This window comes from Panthera leo, chromosome D1 (assembly GCF_018350215.1).
Source record: "Panthera leo isolate Ple1 chromosome D1, P.leo_Ple1_pat1.1, whole genome shotgun sequence".
Lineage (NCBI taxonomy): Eukaryota > Metazoa > Chordata > Mammalia > Carnivora > Felidae > Panthera > Panthera leo.
The window spans coordinates 104887379-104902874 of NC_056688.1; the positions used below are offsets into that span (position 1 = coordinate 104887379).

At 56.9% G+C, this 15496-nt stretch overlaps 1 protein-coding gene and 1 long non-coding RNA gene across 2 annotated transcripts; one reads left to right on the plus strand and one right to left on the minus strand.

Annotated features, from left to right (window-relative positions):
- On the plus strand, window positions 1-1880 carry LOC122199474. Its single transcript, XR_006193521.1, has 3 exons — window positions 1-731; window positions 920-1015; window positions 1420-1880. It is a non-coding gene; the product is annotated as an uncharacterized LOC122199474 (long non-coding RNA).
- A 2961-nt stretch (window positions 1881-4841) lies between these two features.
- PRPF19 (pre-mRNA processing factor 19) lies at window positions 4842-14988 on the minus strand. Its single transcript, XM_042905419.1, has 16 exons — window positions 14749-14988; window positions 12927-13076; window positions 12663-12739; window positions 11790-11931; window positions 11633-11706; window positions 11451-11513; window positions 10542-10583; window positions 10343-10417; window positions 9938-10013; window positions 9669-9778; window positions 8196-8351; window positions 8002-8071; window positions 7686-7771; window positions 7164-7334; window positions 6916-7021; window positions 4842-4991 (listed from the first exon to the last, which is right to left on the minus strand). Exons 1-16 carry the CDS (start codon window positions 14765-14767, stop codon window positions 4894-4896), a joined length of 1515 nt encoding a protein of 504 aa, XP_042761353.1. The 5' UTR covers window positions 14768-14988; the 3' UTR covers window positions 4842-4893.
- Window positions 14989-15496: the final 508 nt, after the last annotated feature.

Below are 15496 nucleotides of genomic sequence, written 5' to 3' on the forward strand. Positions count from 1 at the left end.
GAGAGTGTCACTGGATGCCAGCGCAGACAGAAGCAGGGAAAACAGCAGCCAACAACGTGTGCTCTCCACGTGCGTTCGCGCCATTAACCCTCGGCCACCCTCTGAAGCGGGCACCCGTTGGCCAGGTTTTCAGATGCGGAAACTGAGACACGGACGCGGGCACAGAAACCTGATGAGCCGGGATCCAAACCGGGCTGGACCCCAGAGCCCACACTTAACCACGACTCTGCACTCCTAGAAAACCGGAGCGGGCTGTCAGCTCCCCGTGCCTGTCTTCACAGATGACGGGGTAGTCAGCTCGGTCTCTGCAGCCGGATGGCTTCAAGTCCCAGCTCCATGACTCGCTGGGCGGCCTGAGGCCCAGGCACCCCGAGAGCTTGTTTCCGTCTGTACAATGGGGGTAACGGCACCTGCCCGGCACAGTTGTCCTCTGGTGCCTAGCCGTCCCGGTGCCCGTGTTGCCGGAGAGACTAACGTAACCACAGCGCCCCCAGGTGGCCTCCCTGGCCAGCGCCCCAAGGCCAAGCAACCTCCAAGGGCGGAGGAACATGGGGTTTGGACACACTTGGTCCCCAGGCACGAGCCCAGGCGTGCATTGCCGAGGGGCCAAAGTTCATGCTGGCTGCAGTGAGCGCCGATTACACCACAAACCATTTCCCTTCAGACACCTGGACTAACAACTCGATCCTGAACACAAAACTCAGGAGCCTGACAACACGAGTCTAGAAGAGGTGAGCCCTCTTAGAATCCATCAGAACCCAACCCACCCGGCTGAGAACTATTGCCAGAAGGTTCACCTACAAGGCGGCTGAGCCCACAATGGAGAGAGAACGGCAGGAGGGCGGGGGGGGGGGGCAACTCTCCATTCCATTTTGGCCGAAATAACCAAGTCTGTCATCCCCCTGCTTCTGTGTCCTAGGAGTGTCAGAGCCTGGGCTCTGGACTGAGCCCCCCGAGTTGAGTCCGCCTGTCACTGAGCAGCAACGTGACATACAGGAAAGGGGGCGTGACAGCGGTGAGCACACGACCCCGCCCTCGGAATGAAAATCTAGCTGAGAAAGACAAACGCACAGACACCCGCGAGATCACAGAGCTGTGCTAGAGCCGGGCACCGTGGCCCGGTGAGGTCGCTCCCCTGCGGGGCTTCCTGGAGCAAGCCCATCTCTGGGGAGGGACCCCGGAGAAGAGCACGCAGGGCGGGAGGGCGGAGGTAGCTGGCGGAGGAGTAACGGGGGCAGTACCAGCAGTGGCGTGGGAGTCGCAGTGCCGGGCAAGCGGTCAGGCAGTGGGGACAGCGCCCCCACTTGGGAATACAAGCGTTACGGGGGACCCTTGAGCAACGCAGAGGTTAGGGTACCAGCCCCCGGGGAGTTGAACATCCGTGTGTAAGTCTGACTTCCGGGATTTAACTACTCACAGCCTATCGAGCGGAAGCCTCATGGTAACACCGAAGCTGACGCAGACGCGTCTTCATCATAGCGTATCGCAAATGCACACGTCCACGTATTGTATACCTTCCTCTGACAATGAAGTCAGCCATGGAAAACGGTACTCGGAAGATTGTAAGAGAAAATACGCGTAGGGCACCGCACTGTGTTCACCGAAAAGAAGTCTGCGTGTGAATGCACCTGCACCACCGGGGTCGTTAAGCTAGTAGTAAACTAGGAGGAGGAGGACGACGAGTGGGGGCAGGGGTGGCAGAAGCAAAGGCAGGAGAAGCAACGGCAATAGAACTGGTGGCGGCAGTAGAAGTGGGACGAGTATCAGCGGCAGGAGCTGGAATGGTAGGAGGGCTGACAGGAGCAAAAGTGGCGGCAGAGGCAGAAATGGTAGCCGCAGGTGGTAGGAGCAGTGGGGTGGTAGAAGTGCTAGGAGGGTAGGAGCACTACAGGTAGCCGGAGGAGGAGGAGGGGAGGAGGAGGAGCGGAGCAGGAGGGAGAGGGGAGGAGGGGGAGGGGAGCAGGAGGAGGAGGGGAGAAGCTGTAGGAGGAGGGGAGTAGTAGGAGGAGGGGAGCAGGAGGAGGAGGGGAGAAGCTGTAGGAGGAGGGGAGCAGGAGGAGGGGGAGGGGAGTAGGAGGAGGAGGGGAGCAGGAGGAGAGAGCCAGAGGAGGAGGGGAGCAGCAGTAGGAGTGTAGCAGGAGGAGGAGGGGAGCAGGAGGAGGGGAGCAGCAGTAGGAGGGGAGAAGCAGTAGGAGGAAGGGAGCAGGAGGAGGAGCAGGAGGAGGGGAGAAGCAGGAGGAGGGAGAGCAGCAGGAGGAGGGAGAGCAGCAGGAGGAGGGACAGCAGCAGGAGGGACAGCAGCAGGAGGGAGAGCAGCAGGAGGAGGGACAGCAGCAGGAGGAGGGACAGCAGCAGGAGGAGGGACAGCAGCAGGAGTGGTCACAGTTGAAGCGGCAGCACCAGACACCACATACGCAGTATGTATCCCGTGCACCCCCATCCGACGATCTTTCATCCGTCCTAACTCACTTAAGCCTTACAACATCCCTAATAAGTACAATATCCCCAGCTTATGAAGAAACCGGATCAGAGAGAAGTTAGCAATATGCCCAAGGGTCGCACCCTAGTGAGGGCAGGGCTGGGATTTGGCGCTCTCACCTCGTCCCCTGGACCCCAAAGGAAGAGGCCTGAAGCCACAGGGGGATGCAGGGCAGCTACTCAGATGGCGGGCGGCTAAGGGCAAGGCTGCTTCAAAGAATAAAATGAGACAAAGTAAGTACGGCGTCCAGCACTCACTTGATACGAGTAGACAAGCTGGCAGGAAGGAAATAACATACCAGGACTTAAAACCCAAACGCGAGGCTCCCCGAGGCCAGGACAGCAGGGGTTAAGGCCGGGTTTTAGGGCAGTGGTCTGGAACTGACTGGGGGGGGGCAGGGACTGCAGTCCCTCGGAGATCCTTCGAGATGTATTCCCAGCCCCACCCTGCTGAGAACTGCCCCCCGAGCACGGACATAACACATGCTTCATACCATCGGAGCACGGCCAGTGTCCCCTCCTAACCCAGGGATCCTCCAAGAAGCTGTGTCTTCATCTCTGAAAGTTTTCCTGGAAACAAAGCCGACCTAACCCCGCATATTAATATCTGGCTAGAAACCAACAGATGGCGCAGTGCTGGGCTAGCACCATGGTCAAGCTCAGGCCCAGGATGCCCCCTGCCTTCCACCCGTCCCCGCCTTCAACACCGCTGCTCTAACACCTGCAAACCACAGCTCTACACTTCCTCCTTTCGAGGTCTGTCCGGCTCAGAAGGGCTCGATGCTTCTTAACAAGGGATAGAATCCCACCCTCTTCAAACCCAAGATTGGAGTTACTTTGGCTAACGTTGCAAAACCTCTAGGTGTTCTGAGCGCCGCCTCCTCTCTCCCCTCCTGGGAGTCTCCTGTGAGAACTAACCCAAGAGGCTGTGCGCTCGAAGATGCCCACAGCTGCACTATGTGCAAACTACAGCTGTGGTGCATTCTCCAAAGGGGGGGTTCCGTGGACAATCTCACACACACACACACACACACACACACACACACACACACACACACACACACGCTGTCCAAGTCAGATGAGCAAGGTGGGTTAAAAAGTTAAAGGGTTTCTTTTCTTGCAGTTTTCAAAGGTTTTACTGGCCAAGAAGCATCGGGACCCTCCAAAGGAGAAAACAGCATGCCCCAACTTTCTCGAACAGGGAACAGGGGCCCAGCAAAACACACATGGAGTTCTTGGGTGGCATCGACACGGACCCTGTGTTTCGACCCAGGCCCCCGGCCCCAGAACATACCCTCATCTACAGCCACGGACCCCCTCTTTCTCACCTCGTATTCCCTTACTGGCTCCCATCAGGTCACGGGACGGCTCTGATCCAGGGTCCAGAAGACCTCTCTGGGCCACCCCAGGTCACACACCCTGGCCTCCCTCCTGCCCCTCCCCGGGCCTTGTTCACTCCCCCTGGGAAACCTGGCCTCCCAGCAGCACCCTTCCCCCGCTTTTAGGTCCTAAGCAAGAAGACTGTAAGCTTCTTTATCATGAGAGAGAGGCCACCCAACCTTCAGTAGCAAGAATCCTACTCTCACCCCCTACAGCAGCCTTCACCTTCACTATCTGATCTTCCATGTTTACTTATGCTCTGGAGATCTCCCCTGGAATCAGCCCTACTTCAAACATTCAAAAGCCAGAGCTTGGAATGTCTGATTGAAGCCAGCCTGGGACAGGTTTCGCAGCCCCCACAGCGGAGGGAGTCCTTCCTGGATGCTCACAGTTCCTCACCAGCAAGAAAAGGCTGTTTCTCCCTCCCTTCTGGGCTGCTGTGGAAGCCAGTCCCACAAAGAAAAGATGTGGCGGTGCCAGTGACAGGAGATCCTCTGAAGCCCAAGGTCAAGGCCTGCAGGGGCATGAAAGAATCCTTCTGGCAAACGTGCTTCCTCCCCCTGACTGTCCCGGCTTAAGGCTCCTTTTACAGACACACACAGGAAGGTGCTAGGTTTATTGTTTTCTTTTTTTAATGAAACTAAATCACTGCTTACAAAAACCTTCAAGAGCCCTCATGCCCATCCCTTCACACGTCCCTTGGCTCAGCCTCTCCCCATCTCCCAGGAACTGGAACACTCCACGAATGCCACGAGGGGAGAGGCCCTGGGCTCCGACCCGAGCCTTCAGAGAGTGACAGTTCTACCTCCCATGATCCTTCCTGTCAGGCCTGGAGGTTGCATGGATGAGGGTGGTCCCCGCCGCCGTGACTCTCAGGTCACCACCCGGACCAGAGTGAAATGATGTGAATGTCCCGCCCCAGAGACCCCCCCCCCCTCCCCCGCTAGTCTCTCCCCTTCCTCCCCCCACCCCCCCACCCTAATTCTACCCCTCTACTGAGATGAGGCCCAGCTCCCAGATCAGAAGGGCCAGGGCCTACAGGCTGTAGAACTTGAGGCTCCTGTCCATGCCCGTTGAAGCGATGAACTTGGCGTGGTGCCCAAAGGCCACCCCTGTGGTCAGGCCGCTATGCTCTGAGGAGAGAGACGAGAGGCAAAGGTGAGAAGGCTTCTCCCCCTCGGGTCTGAGTGCGGATCCTGATGATCTACTCCCAGTCTGTCCAGCCCTCCCTGGGTCAGTGCTCGCTACTTCCCAGTGGACTCACGCTGCCGAGAGCAGGGCGCTAGTCCAGCCTGCATAACATCCATCCCCAGGGCCTTCCTCGGCGCCTGGCACACAGCGACAACTCAGGTTTTTGTTGTAGGCTGAGCGAACAGAGGAACGTCACTCCTCCTTGCCTGAGCTTTTGGGGCAACTGCAATTCTGCGCAGTTCAAGTCCTAGAACTGACTGGGAGCCGGCAGAGGGCGAGACAGACGAAGCAGACATGGTCTTGTTCTTCCACTTCTCACCACCTTATTTTTAAAAATTGGGCTGAGTTTTCAGTTCGGTTTAAAACCTCAGTGCTCAGCTGACTCGCATATATTTATAGTATATATTTAGTTCCAACTCCTTGCTTATATTATAATCGGAACCGTCCGTTGGCTTGTTCTGGCTCAGGGGGTTCCGACTTAGGGAACCTGGGCCCCCGGCACAGGGCAGGGCTGTAGCAAGGGCAGAAGGGGCTGGGTGACGTGCCTTGCCGGATTGGGGTAGCTCAGGAGCATCAGAGCAAATTCCTTGAAGGCTTAGGACAACGCCTGGAGCCCCCACTACAGCTCAGGCTGTGGTTCCGGCCCACTGCTGCACCCCGCTCAACTCCGAAACACCGGAGCCCAACGAAGGGTTCCAGTTAGGCCTGGACCCCTGGAACACACACACCGAGCCGGGCTCAGGAGAACACGGGGGTGGGAGAAGCATCTTGGGTCTTGCCCACAACGTGCTAACGAGGATGAGAATTTCATCAACAAAGACAGCTAACAGCTGCCATTCACTCAGCACCCAAGTGTGCAGCAGGCACTCTGTCACCACGCAAGCCATTTCTGTGTCACCAGCTGGCACCATCTGCAAAGCAGTGCCAACGTGACCAGTTTAAAAAATGAAAAAGCTACGGCTCTCAAAGAGGACGTCATGTACCCAGGGCCACGCAACCATCAGGAGGTTAGTAGCCCTACTATCCGCAGTCTCAGCATTTTATGCTTTTCTTCTCCGACATTTACAATCGCAAGTAAGTAGGGGCGCCTGGGTGGCCTCAGTTGGTTGAAGTGTCCACTCCTGACTTCGGATCAGGTCATGATCTCACAGTGGTGGGATCGAGCCCCGTGTCGGACTCCGTGCTAAGCGTGGAGCCTAAGGATCCCCTCTCCTCGCGCTCTGCCCCTCCCCCGCTCGCACCCGCACAAGCGCTCTCTCCTCCAAAATAAATGAACTTCAGAAACAAACTGCAATCAAGTAATTATCTGTGAACTCATCCCACATCTACCCTCCTCAACTGACTGGAAATTCCATTAGTGCAAAGCCTGGATCTTAGTCACTGCTCCAATCCCACAGAAGACAAAGACACAATGCTGAACAATGGCAAATCCAAAACAACCGTGCCAAACACGGTTCTAATTATTTATGCACATGTGTACGTGTGTAAGTACACAGCTATTTCATCTGTTTATATGTTTATGTGCATTAACATGACTTCATACATATATATCTATATATATATATAAAAACTCAGCTAAACCTCACACACCGCACTGAGTGTGCCCTATTATTGTTCCCCAGAGAGACTAAGTAACTTGTCCAACGACGCACAGCTTGCAGGGGTAGAGCCAGCCTTTAAAGCCCAGCAGTCTGACTCCTGAGTGCAGTTTCTTAGCCACTAAACTCTATCGCCTCAGGAAGGGATTAAAAGCTGCCTAGGCAAACTCAGGCCTACTCCCTGGAAATTCCTAACCTCGTGGTATTTACCCTCTTCCTTCTGGGCCAGGACACTCGGAGACCTCAGGATCCCAGAGTCAGACCCTACCTGTGAAATGAAGGATCTCTGTCCACTGCTTGCAGATGTAGATCTGGACGTCTGTGCCCCCAAGGGCCAGGTAGGTACCACTCTGATCGAAGATCAGTGACTTCACCTGCCAGAACCAGGAGAGACGTCACACGAGAACAGAAATTATGGGACAATTAGGGATACACAGAGCAGTTTAGACTGATTCACTGAAGAATCAACAAGTGAGGAGAGGCAACCGACAGAGCTGGGGAAGGGAGGGGGCGCACCTCAAAATTGTTATCCAGCTGCAGTGTCTTAAAGTTCTTAAGTTTGCGCAGATCCCAGAGCTTGACAGAGGAGTCATCAGCCGCCGTAGCCAGATAATAGCCATTCTCTGAGAAGGCAATGCTGGTGATGGGGCCCGAGTGGCCAGGGAAGTTGGCCACGTTGGTGCGCTCCTGCAGGCGGAGGACGAGTGGTACAACGTCACCCACTGGTCACGACCCAGAGAAAATGGGGAGTTCGCCAGATGCCTACCTCTGAGCCATCCTCCACCATCCTTTAGGGAAGGACAACTAACAGGAATCGCAGAGGTAGATGGCCCAGCCCAAGACCCCGGGCCACATCCATCACATCACACACAGGCGTGCACATGCGCACGCACACGCGCACACACACACACACACGCACGCACAGCCACCGTGTCTCTGCCCTTCGGACACCCAAGGGCCGGGTGCCACTGGCACTTATCACACCGCATAGTCACGAGCTCACACCCTGGGCCTCAGATGGAGGCTGCCATGTCCCACCTTCAAGTCCCAGATCTTAATCTGCGAGTCCATGGTGCCTGTTCCGAAGATGAGTCCATCAGGGTGGAACTGTGCACAGGTGAGAGCTGTAGAGGAGGGACAGGGAGCTGTGGTCAGAGCCCACGGGAGAGGCCAGCACAGCAAAAGGGGCCTCTCTTCACATTGTTCACCGTGCCCGGTAAAACGCCTGGCACCCGGCCGGCACTGGTGGTAAATAAATCTTAAGAGCAAAGGAGCAAATGATTAAGTAAAACATATAAATAAATGATAAGCAGCAAAAGAACAGACAGAGCCCAGTGCCTCTATGACAACTTACAGCAGCCAGAGGTCTCATCTGTCACCTTGGTGAGCACACGCCCTGTCTGGATGTCAGAGAAGGCCCAGTACTGAAAAAATAGAGACAGCGAGCCAGTAAGAAAGTGGGTGCCCAACAGGAAGGTGTTCCCTCCTCCCCGGATGTTCAAGCTTGGAGACCAGCAGGGCTCTGCAGGGTCTGGGCTGGGACCGCACCTGGTCATCGGAGGAGCTCAGGAGATAGTCCCCAGTGGCATGGAGGCTGAGGCCCGTCACTGCGCTCTCATGGGCCCGAACAACCTGCACACAAGAGGCATTCGGGACCGACCAAATCCTGATAGTAGCATCTGGGGAGGCAGAAAACACCAGCTCCTAAAAGGAAAAACAAGAGGCAAAATATCAGAGGCAGAAAAGATCGACCCCAACAGTCTTACAAAAGGGGGGTGGGGATGGCCATGAGCCCAACAACTGCTTCTCTTTCAGGCCTGTCCTGCCCAGAACCATCCATCCAACTGGTGATGCGTGAGAGCCAATGGTAAACGCCATTTAAAATGGTAACTCAAACAGCATTGGCCTAGAAGAGAAGGCTTCACTGTCTAGTGGTAAGAAGGGTAACTGTAGCAGAGAGCAATCTCCCACGCCCTGTTTCTAGTAGCAGAGAGAGAAAGCTGACCGGTGCAACTGAGAAACTGAGTTTTTTTAATTTTAGTTTATTTCACTCTGTTCAAATAGACACATGTAACTAGCTAATGGCTACTGTCAGGAACAGCGTACTTCTGAACAGCAGAGGGTCTGTGAGGGTCTGCAAGGGCCTATTTTGCTGCATCATAGACTCCAGGATTTCAGGAGCAAGTTAATCCTCAGAAAGATTTGGGGCAGAGAGAGAACTTCTACCGTGTACACGCACCAATTATTTGGGTTAGGACATTAAACACCATAAGGTAAAAACAACTACCATCTTTCATTGACACGATTTCATAAGAGAAACAACTTATCCACACCTGGCCGCAGGAAAGGAGTGCCTCCCATTTTAAAAACACTTAGTTTTAGGAAAAATCCACAGTATTCACCTATTTCTAATTTCCTTAAGGGACAGGGAAGAGGCTAATTGGGAAGCACAGACCCAGCCACAATCCTACAGTCTTAGACCCAAACCGTCCCAGACCTAAAGACTCAAATCCCACAATGTCACTAATCTGGTCTGAAGGCTGCCTGTACCATCTAAGCCAGCAACTCCATCAATTTTAGCCCGCACCATGTTCAACGGTTGATGTCAAGTTCCCCCCGACCCCGCAGGACCATGGGAATGTGGATGCACCTGTCCTTCCCAGGTATGTTAAGATTTTGCTCAGCTTTGTTTTCCATAGTCTGTACTATAAACACTACAGGACTTTCTTCCTTTTCCTAACACGCCACGTGCCTATGAGTCTGCTTATTCCAGCTCTCATTCCCTCCCTTTCCCTGGGCTGAAGGCCACTGCTTTAGGGGCTTCTGCACGGAGGACAGGGCGACCCACGGCTGTAAACAAAGGCCTCGAAGGGCCCACTCTGGAGGCTCAGTGCTCCTCCTCGGGCCCACTTCACTTCACAAGGACACGGCACGGCGCTGGGTGACTGGGTCTGCAACCCTAGACCACCGAAACCAGGGCACAGGAATGAGGGACCCAGGGTGACCGGCAGGACCCTTTACCTGGGAAGGGTGGAACACCACACTGGTGACTTTCTTGGTATGGCCTTTGAGGGTGGCCAGGATTTGCTCAGAACTCTTGTCGAAGACGACAACATTTTTATCCGCCCCTCCTGGAAAGGACCCAAACGAGATCCAACAGTGAGTCGTGCCCACCCGCACCCCTCGGCCGAAGACGGTACTTTGGCCCCCAGGCCCATGCAGAGGACAGGAGCGTGCCCCTACCCTGCCGCCCTCCCCACCTCGGCCCGCGGGGCCAGACCGGCTCTCACCAGTGAGGATCTTGTTGGTGTCGGCAGGGCAGAGGTCCAGGGCGAGGATCCCAGGAATGCTGGCACTGTGCAAGCCCTGAGCGGAGGGCGCGACACCAAACCCAGTCACGGCCGAACCGAGGCCAGCCACGAAGCCACTCAACGCCCCCACTTCCGCCCCGGGCCCAGGGGAACAAGAGTGACTTCTGTTCCTTATCCGCTGCGCTTGGCCTTCTGCCTGGAGGCGGCACGTCCCTCGCCGCACTCCTGGCAAAGCCAGCCCCGGGCAAGAAGACAAGCCCTGGGACGCAGCGGCCGGGGCCCCCAGGCAGCTCTACAGCCCCCCGGCCCCCCCACGCTGGCCCGCCCAGCCCAGCAACAGCTGCAACACCCCGCCTCCCAGTTAGCGGGGACCTGGCCACTCACCACGTGGGATGCCACCTGCCGGTATTTGCTCAGCTCCTCCGGCTTCACCAGCTCCTCAGGCACAGTCTTCCCTCTCTGAGAAAAAGGAAAAGCGCCCCCCACAAAAGCAGCAGTGAGTGCAGGATTCGGCGAGCCCCCTTTCCCCTAAGGCGTCAGCCGCCTCCACCGGCCAGCCCTCTCCTGGCTCTGGAGGACTCACCTTCTTACGCTCCGTGGTCAGCACGGTGGCCTTGTCTTGGAGCTGGGGAAGAGAGGGGAACAGGCGCAACGTGAGACCAAGCACTCTGCCAGGCCAGCGGCACGCCGGACGCTGGTCACATCTAGGCCTTCACAAGTGGCACCCACACCTGCGATCTGCCGAGTTCTGTGCTAAAGGCTCACGTGCGTTACCTCCGCTTACTTTCCCCCCCAACCTGATGAGGAGGTGCAATGACCTTACTTCACACAGGAGGACACTGAGCCTCAGGGGAGTGAGGTCACTTGCCCAAGGCCTCAGAGGGGACAAATGGCTGAGTGAGCACCTGAGCCAGCAGTGCAGGGCTCCCAGACCGAGTTCACACGTGTGCACCAGGAGGTTGCAAGCCAAGCAGGGAAAGCGCTCGGACAAGACACAAACGAGCAGCTCCGACAAAAGGAGAGGCCGTGAGTACGACAGAGGCGCTGGCCCTGGAATCGGGCCCGCTCGGCCTCTTGGGAGCCTGCCTTTGAATCCGAGCCTCAGGTTCTCCATCTGTCCTGTCTCCCTCGAAAACGTGTAACAAAGCGTTCTACGACCTGCAAAGAACCCCGATAACAGTAAGAGCTCCAAGCTGCACTACCAGTAACTACAATCTTGTAAATTCCACGAGCCTAGAAAATAGACACCGTTTACTCTCGGTCTGGAAGGGAAACGGGACATGGAGTCGGTTGAATCGGCCCAAGGTCCTGGGCTTGTCAGCGGTGACCTCAGAGCACGAACGCAGGCAGTGCGGGCTGAGCCCACGCTCAGCACCGCTCTGCTGAGTGACCGGACACGGAGCAGTGTTTCTATCACACCGCACTCAAGGCGGATGGCGGGGGGGACCGAGGGCTGACCAGCATCCCCACAAAGTGACCTCCAGCAACTCACCTTCTGGATAATCTCGGGGGTCATTCCCACCAGCTCGCCCAAATCCATCGGCTCGCCTGCACCCTGAAGACAAGAAAGGTAGAGGTGAGGAGGGCACAGAACGCCAAAGACTCCTGCAGGAGAGCCGCGTGAGACCCCACACACCAGGGGCTGCTGACGGGCGGGGAGGGGTGGACACTCACCGCGACACTCGGCTGCGAGCTCGGCACGGCCTGGGGCACGATGAGACCGGCCTGGGGTTTCAGGGTAGCCAGAGCTGGGAGAGAAGAACACGTTAGAAACGGGGGATTACAAAGCAGGACCGGCCCAGAGGGGGGAGTGGAGGGGCGGAGGCTGCACCTTCTCGGGCAGCAGTAACTTCCTTGGTGAGACGGGCAATGACACGGCAGGCGGCGTCGTGCTGGTAGAGCGCGTGGGACAGCTCCTGGCGGGTCGTCTGCAGCTGCTGGCGCAGAGTGAAGCTGTGCAGCATGACTGCATCCTGGGGGGAGGGACACGCCACCGTGAGGGGTGGGGAGGGTCAGGGAGCACCCAGCAGGAGAGGCCGGGTTAGGAGGACACGGCCGCCTCCTTCCACGGCCGGGACCGTGCGCGCGCTGGCAGCCGCTCCGGAGCTCCTGCCCCATGCCAACACGGGGCGCCGAGAGGAGTGGCAGCCGGCTCTCTCCCACCCCTGTCTCCACTGATTTACTGGCAAATCTCAGTGCCACGCGGCCGCCCCCCACCCCGTGTCAGGGTAATAATGCCACTGCCGACATTTAGGACTGCCCTCATTGTGTCGGGTGCAGTGCAAGACAGTCGCTCAAGACGTATTCATTCCTTCATCTTGCAGAGCACCTACTACGTACCAGGTGCTGCTCCTGGCGCTGCAGATACACCCACAAATGAGACAAGTCCGTGATGTCACGAGGGTGACACTCTAACCTTATTCTAATTCTCCCCGAACCCGGAGAGATCGGCCCAAGTTCTTGTCACGGTCAGGAAACCCAGCACTCACATCTGAGCGAGGTGCCCAAGGACACGTGGCAAGTGAGCAAGGGAGCTAAACCTGGACCCCGGACCTGTGCGACTTCGACAACCGGCCGCCGCCTCCTCCACGATCGTCCTGCCCCTCCAAACAAAACACGAGGCTCCGTCCTTCCCACCCGAGTCCTAGTGCCGTGGTCCACCCTCCTCAAGTAGGGAGCTGCCGGTTCCCTTCCAGGGACTCACCCACTCATCCTGCAAGGCTTTCAGGATGGCTGGGATGCTGGTGGCAGAGGGAGGCTTGGGCCGGATGGGGTGAGCAACTGCCAAGAGAGGGAGAGCGGATGCGAAGAACCGTAAGGCGGGGACTCTCCCTCTCCCCGTCCCCCCCACTTCCCCTTCAGCCTGCGTGAACAGAGCACTATCTCCCTCTCTGGGGGCCGGGGCCACCTCCCACCCTGTCAAGCTTGGAGTTACAACAGCCCTGGACGGAGGCCAGCCGCCAGGCACCTTTGATGTCGATGAGCTGCTCCTCGGACAGGGGCTGGTTGTTGATGGGGTCTGTGCCATTCTCCGCAATATACTTCTCAATGAGCCGCCGCTCATAAACATGATTAGAGACAGGGGACACGCATGGGTGCTCGGGCACTTCATTGGAGACTGTGGAGAAAAGGCAGACAGTGAGCTTGGGGTGGTGAAAGGGACCTCGGACAAGGGGACGCCTGACAGGCTACTGGCCCCAACAAAACATGTCCCCACACTCAACAGAAAGCAGGACGTGACAACCAGTTTTGTGGCGCCCCCGTATCTGTACGGCTACACGACTAGCTTCTCCATCGCTCTCCTGACAGGCAGTCAACAAATGATTCTGCGCGACTACGATGTGTCACGCACCTACAGAGCAGTCGATAATCCCCACCCATCTCCGTTTGGAACAAAGATGCTTCGGCACCCATTATGCTCTATGACACAGATACAGACGGCCACTCAAATCGCTACCTAGAGCCTCGGTGGATTAATAGACAAAGAAATCACACAGCAACGTGACAAGCGTTATAACAAGAAGAAACATTTACGTGGTGTTTCTCAGGTGCCACGCATGACTGTAAACGCTTTCCATTGATTAACTCATCCTCACAACCCCCAACAGGGGTATCATTTACATGCCGGCCCCAGTAGACGATGCACCCCTTGAGGATAGGGATTATGGCTGGTCTCTGACTTCCAGTACAATGCAGATGCCCAGCAGGCACCCAGTAAACATCTCGTGTAAACATCTAAAGGAAGGATGGCGCTGGGAATGGGGGGGGGGGGACCTTCCGCAAGACTGAGAGGGGACAACCAACGAGAAAACACTCTGCAAGCTGCAATCTCTTCAATATGAAAGATTCCTTTTTCTAGCCCTCATTTCCCTTCCTCCCTGTTTTTGGATTTATGGAAGGGTTCCGAGAAGAGCAGGGCGGGGAGGGGGGGGGCGGCTGGAGAGCTGGAAGCAAACAGAGAAGGGGATGATCTCGTAACCTGATGGAACAATGAGAATGCAAAACCGATGCGCGCCGCATTAAAATACCAAAAGGAAAGACTGCGCAAGGCACGAAAAAGGCATGGATTCAGGGGGCAGAGAAACTAGCCCCACCGCCCTGCGACACTCTCCTTGAGCCTTGCATCCTCATCTGTAAAACCCGGATCGTCACGTCTGTTCTGGAGAATTCTTGTGAGAATAAAATGAGATCACAGACTTGGAAGCGGGGCGTAGACCAAAAGGCTTTATAAATGTGCGCTGTGTTTGGTGGCCGTGCAGCCTGAGGCTGGGAGCCAGGGGCCTGGATTCCAGCCCTGTCACTGCCTCCAACTCACTGTGTGACCTTCGCAAACTGCAGAATCTCTGACTACCCGCGCGGGACCTCCGGCGTCAGCCCGTGCAAATGAATGCCCTCTTTCTGCAGATGAGGAAACTGAGGCCCAGAGCCTGCGCCAGATCACAAAGCCAATCGGGAAGGGAGGTCCTGCACAAGCCCGATTCCTACACCACAGCTGTCTCCCTGCACCAAGCTCCCTCCATCCAGGCCTCAGTTCACTGCGTAAACGAGGCGGCTGGCCTCAGTGACGTCTGCGACAATAAACTTGAGGCGTTATGTAAACTGTGAAGCGCTGCGCAAATGCACCCCACGCTGAGGAGGAGGAGGACCCCCGCGCTGACAAGCCGCCGCCCTGCCCCCCGGGAGCCCTGCCGTCGCCTCCGCCCCGACCCCGGCACCGCAGCGGCCCGCAGCTCCTCCCGCTCCGCGCTCCGGCCCCCTGCGACCCGCGATCGGCCGCAGCCGACACTCACTCGAGCAGATCAGGGACATGGCGCCGTCGCTGCGCTCCGAGGCGCCTGGCACCGGGCTCCGGGATTCGCTTCTGCGCCGCCGCGGGCCGCTTCCGGTCCCCCGCTGTTTCCGGGACGCTCCGCGGCTGGCGGGGAGCGGCCCCGCCGAGCGATGCTCGCGTAGAGCTTCACGTGGGGCTGCGGCCGGTCGCGCGCCTCAGCCTCCAGCACCTAACGGAAACTGCCCTTTCCCACAATGCAGCCGGGCAGGAAAGGGCCCGCCAGGGAATACTCGGCCATTTCCGGACAGGCTCGGCTCCTTCCGTAAAGCGCTCCCGGGGGCGGACACAAAGTCGGAACTACATTTCCCACAATGCAGTGGGAATTTAAAGCCAATGCGAGGAACGAGGTTTTGTCGAGACCGGCGCTGCGCTGGTCCGTGGGACCGTCGTCTTGCAAACTTCTTAGCGTATGAGAATTTCCTGATGAACTTGTTAAAATGCATATTCCCGGGGTCTGCCTTAGACAGTATGTATTTTCAGGGCGTACTCCACGTGATTCTGAGGCAGGTGTATCTAGGACTGCCCTTTGAAAGACACTGCTAGGTGACCGGGGAAGAAAGCGCAGATACAGAAGGACAGAGAAACTAGCACTGGCCAAGAAATGGTTCTGTTCCTGCCCCTACTACCAATTCGCGCTGTGATCTTGGGCAAGTCATCACCTTTTCTGCCCCTTTCCTGCACGACTTAGCTAGGCTGGAAGAGCTCAG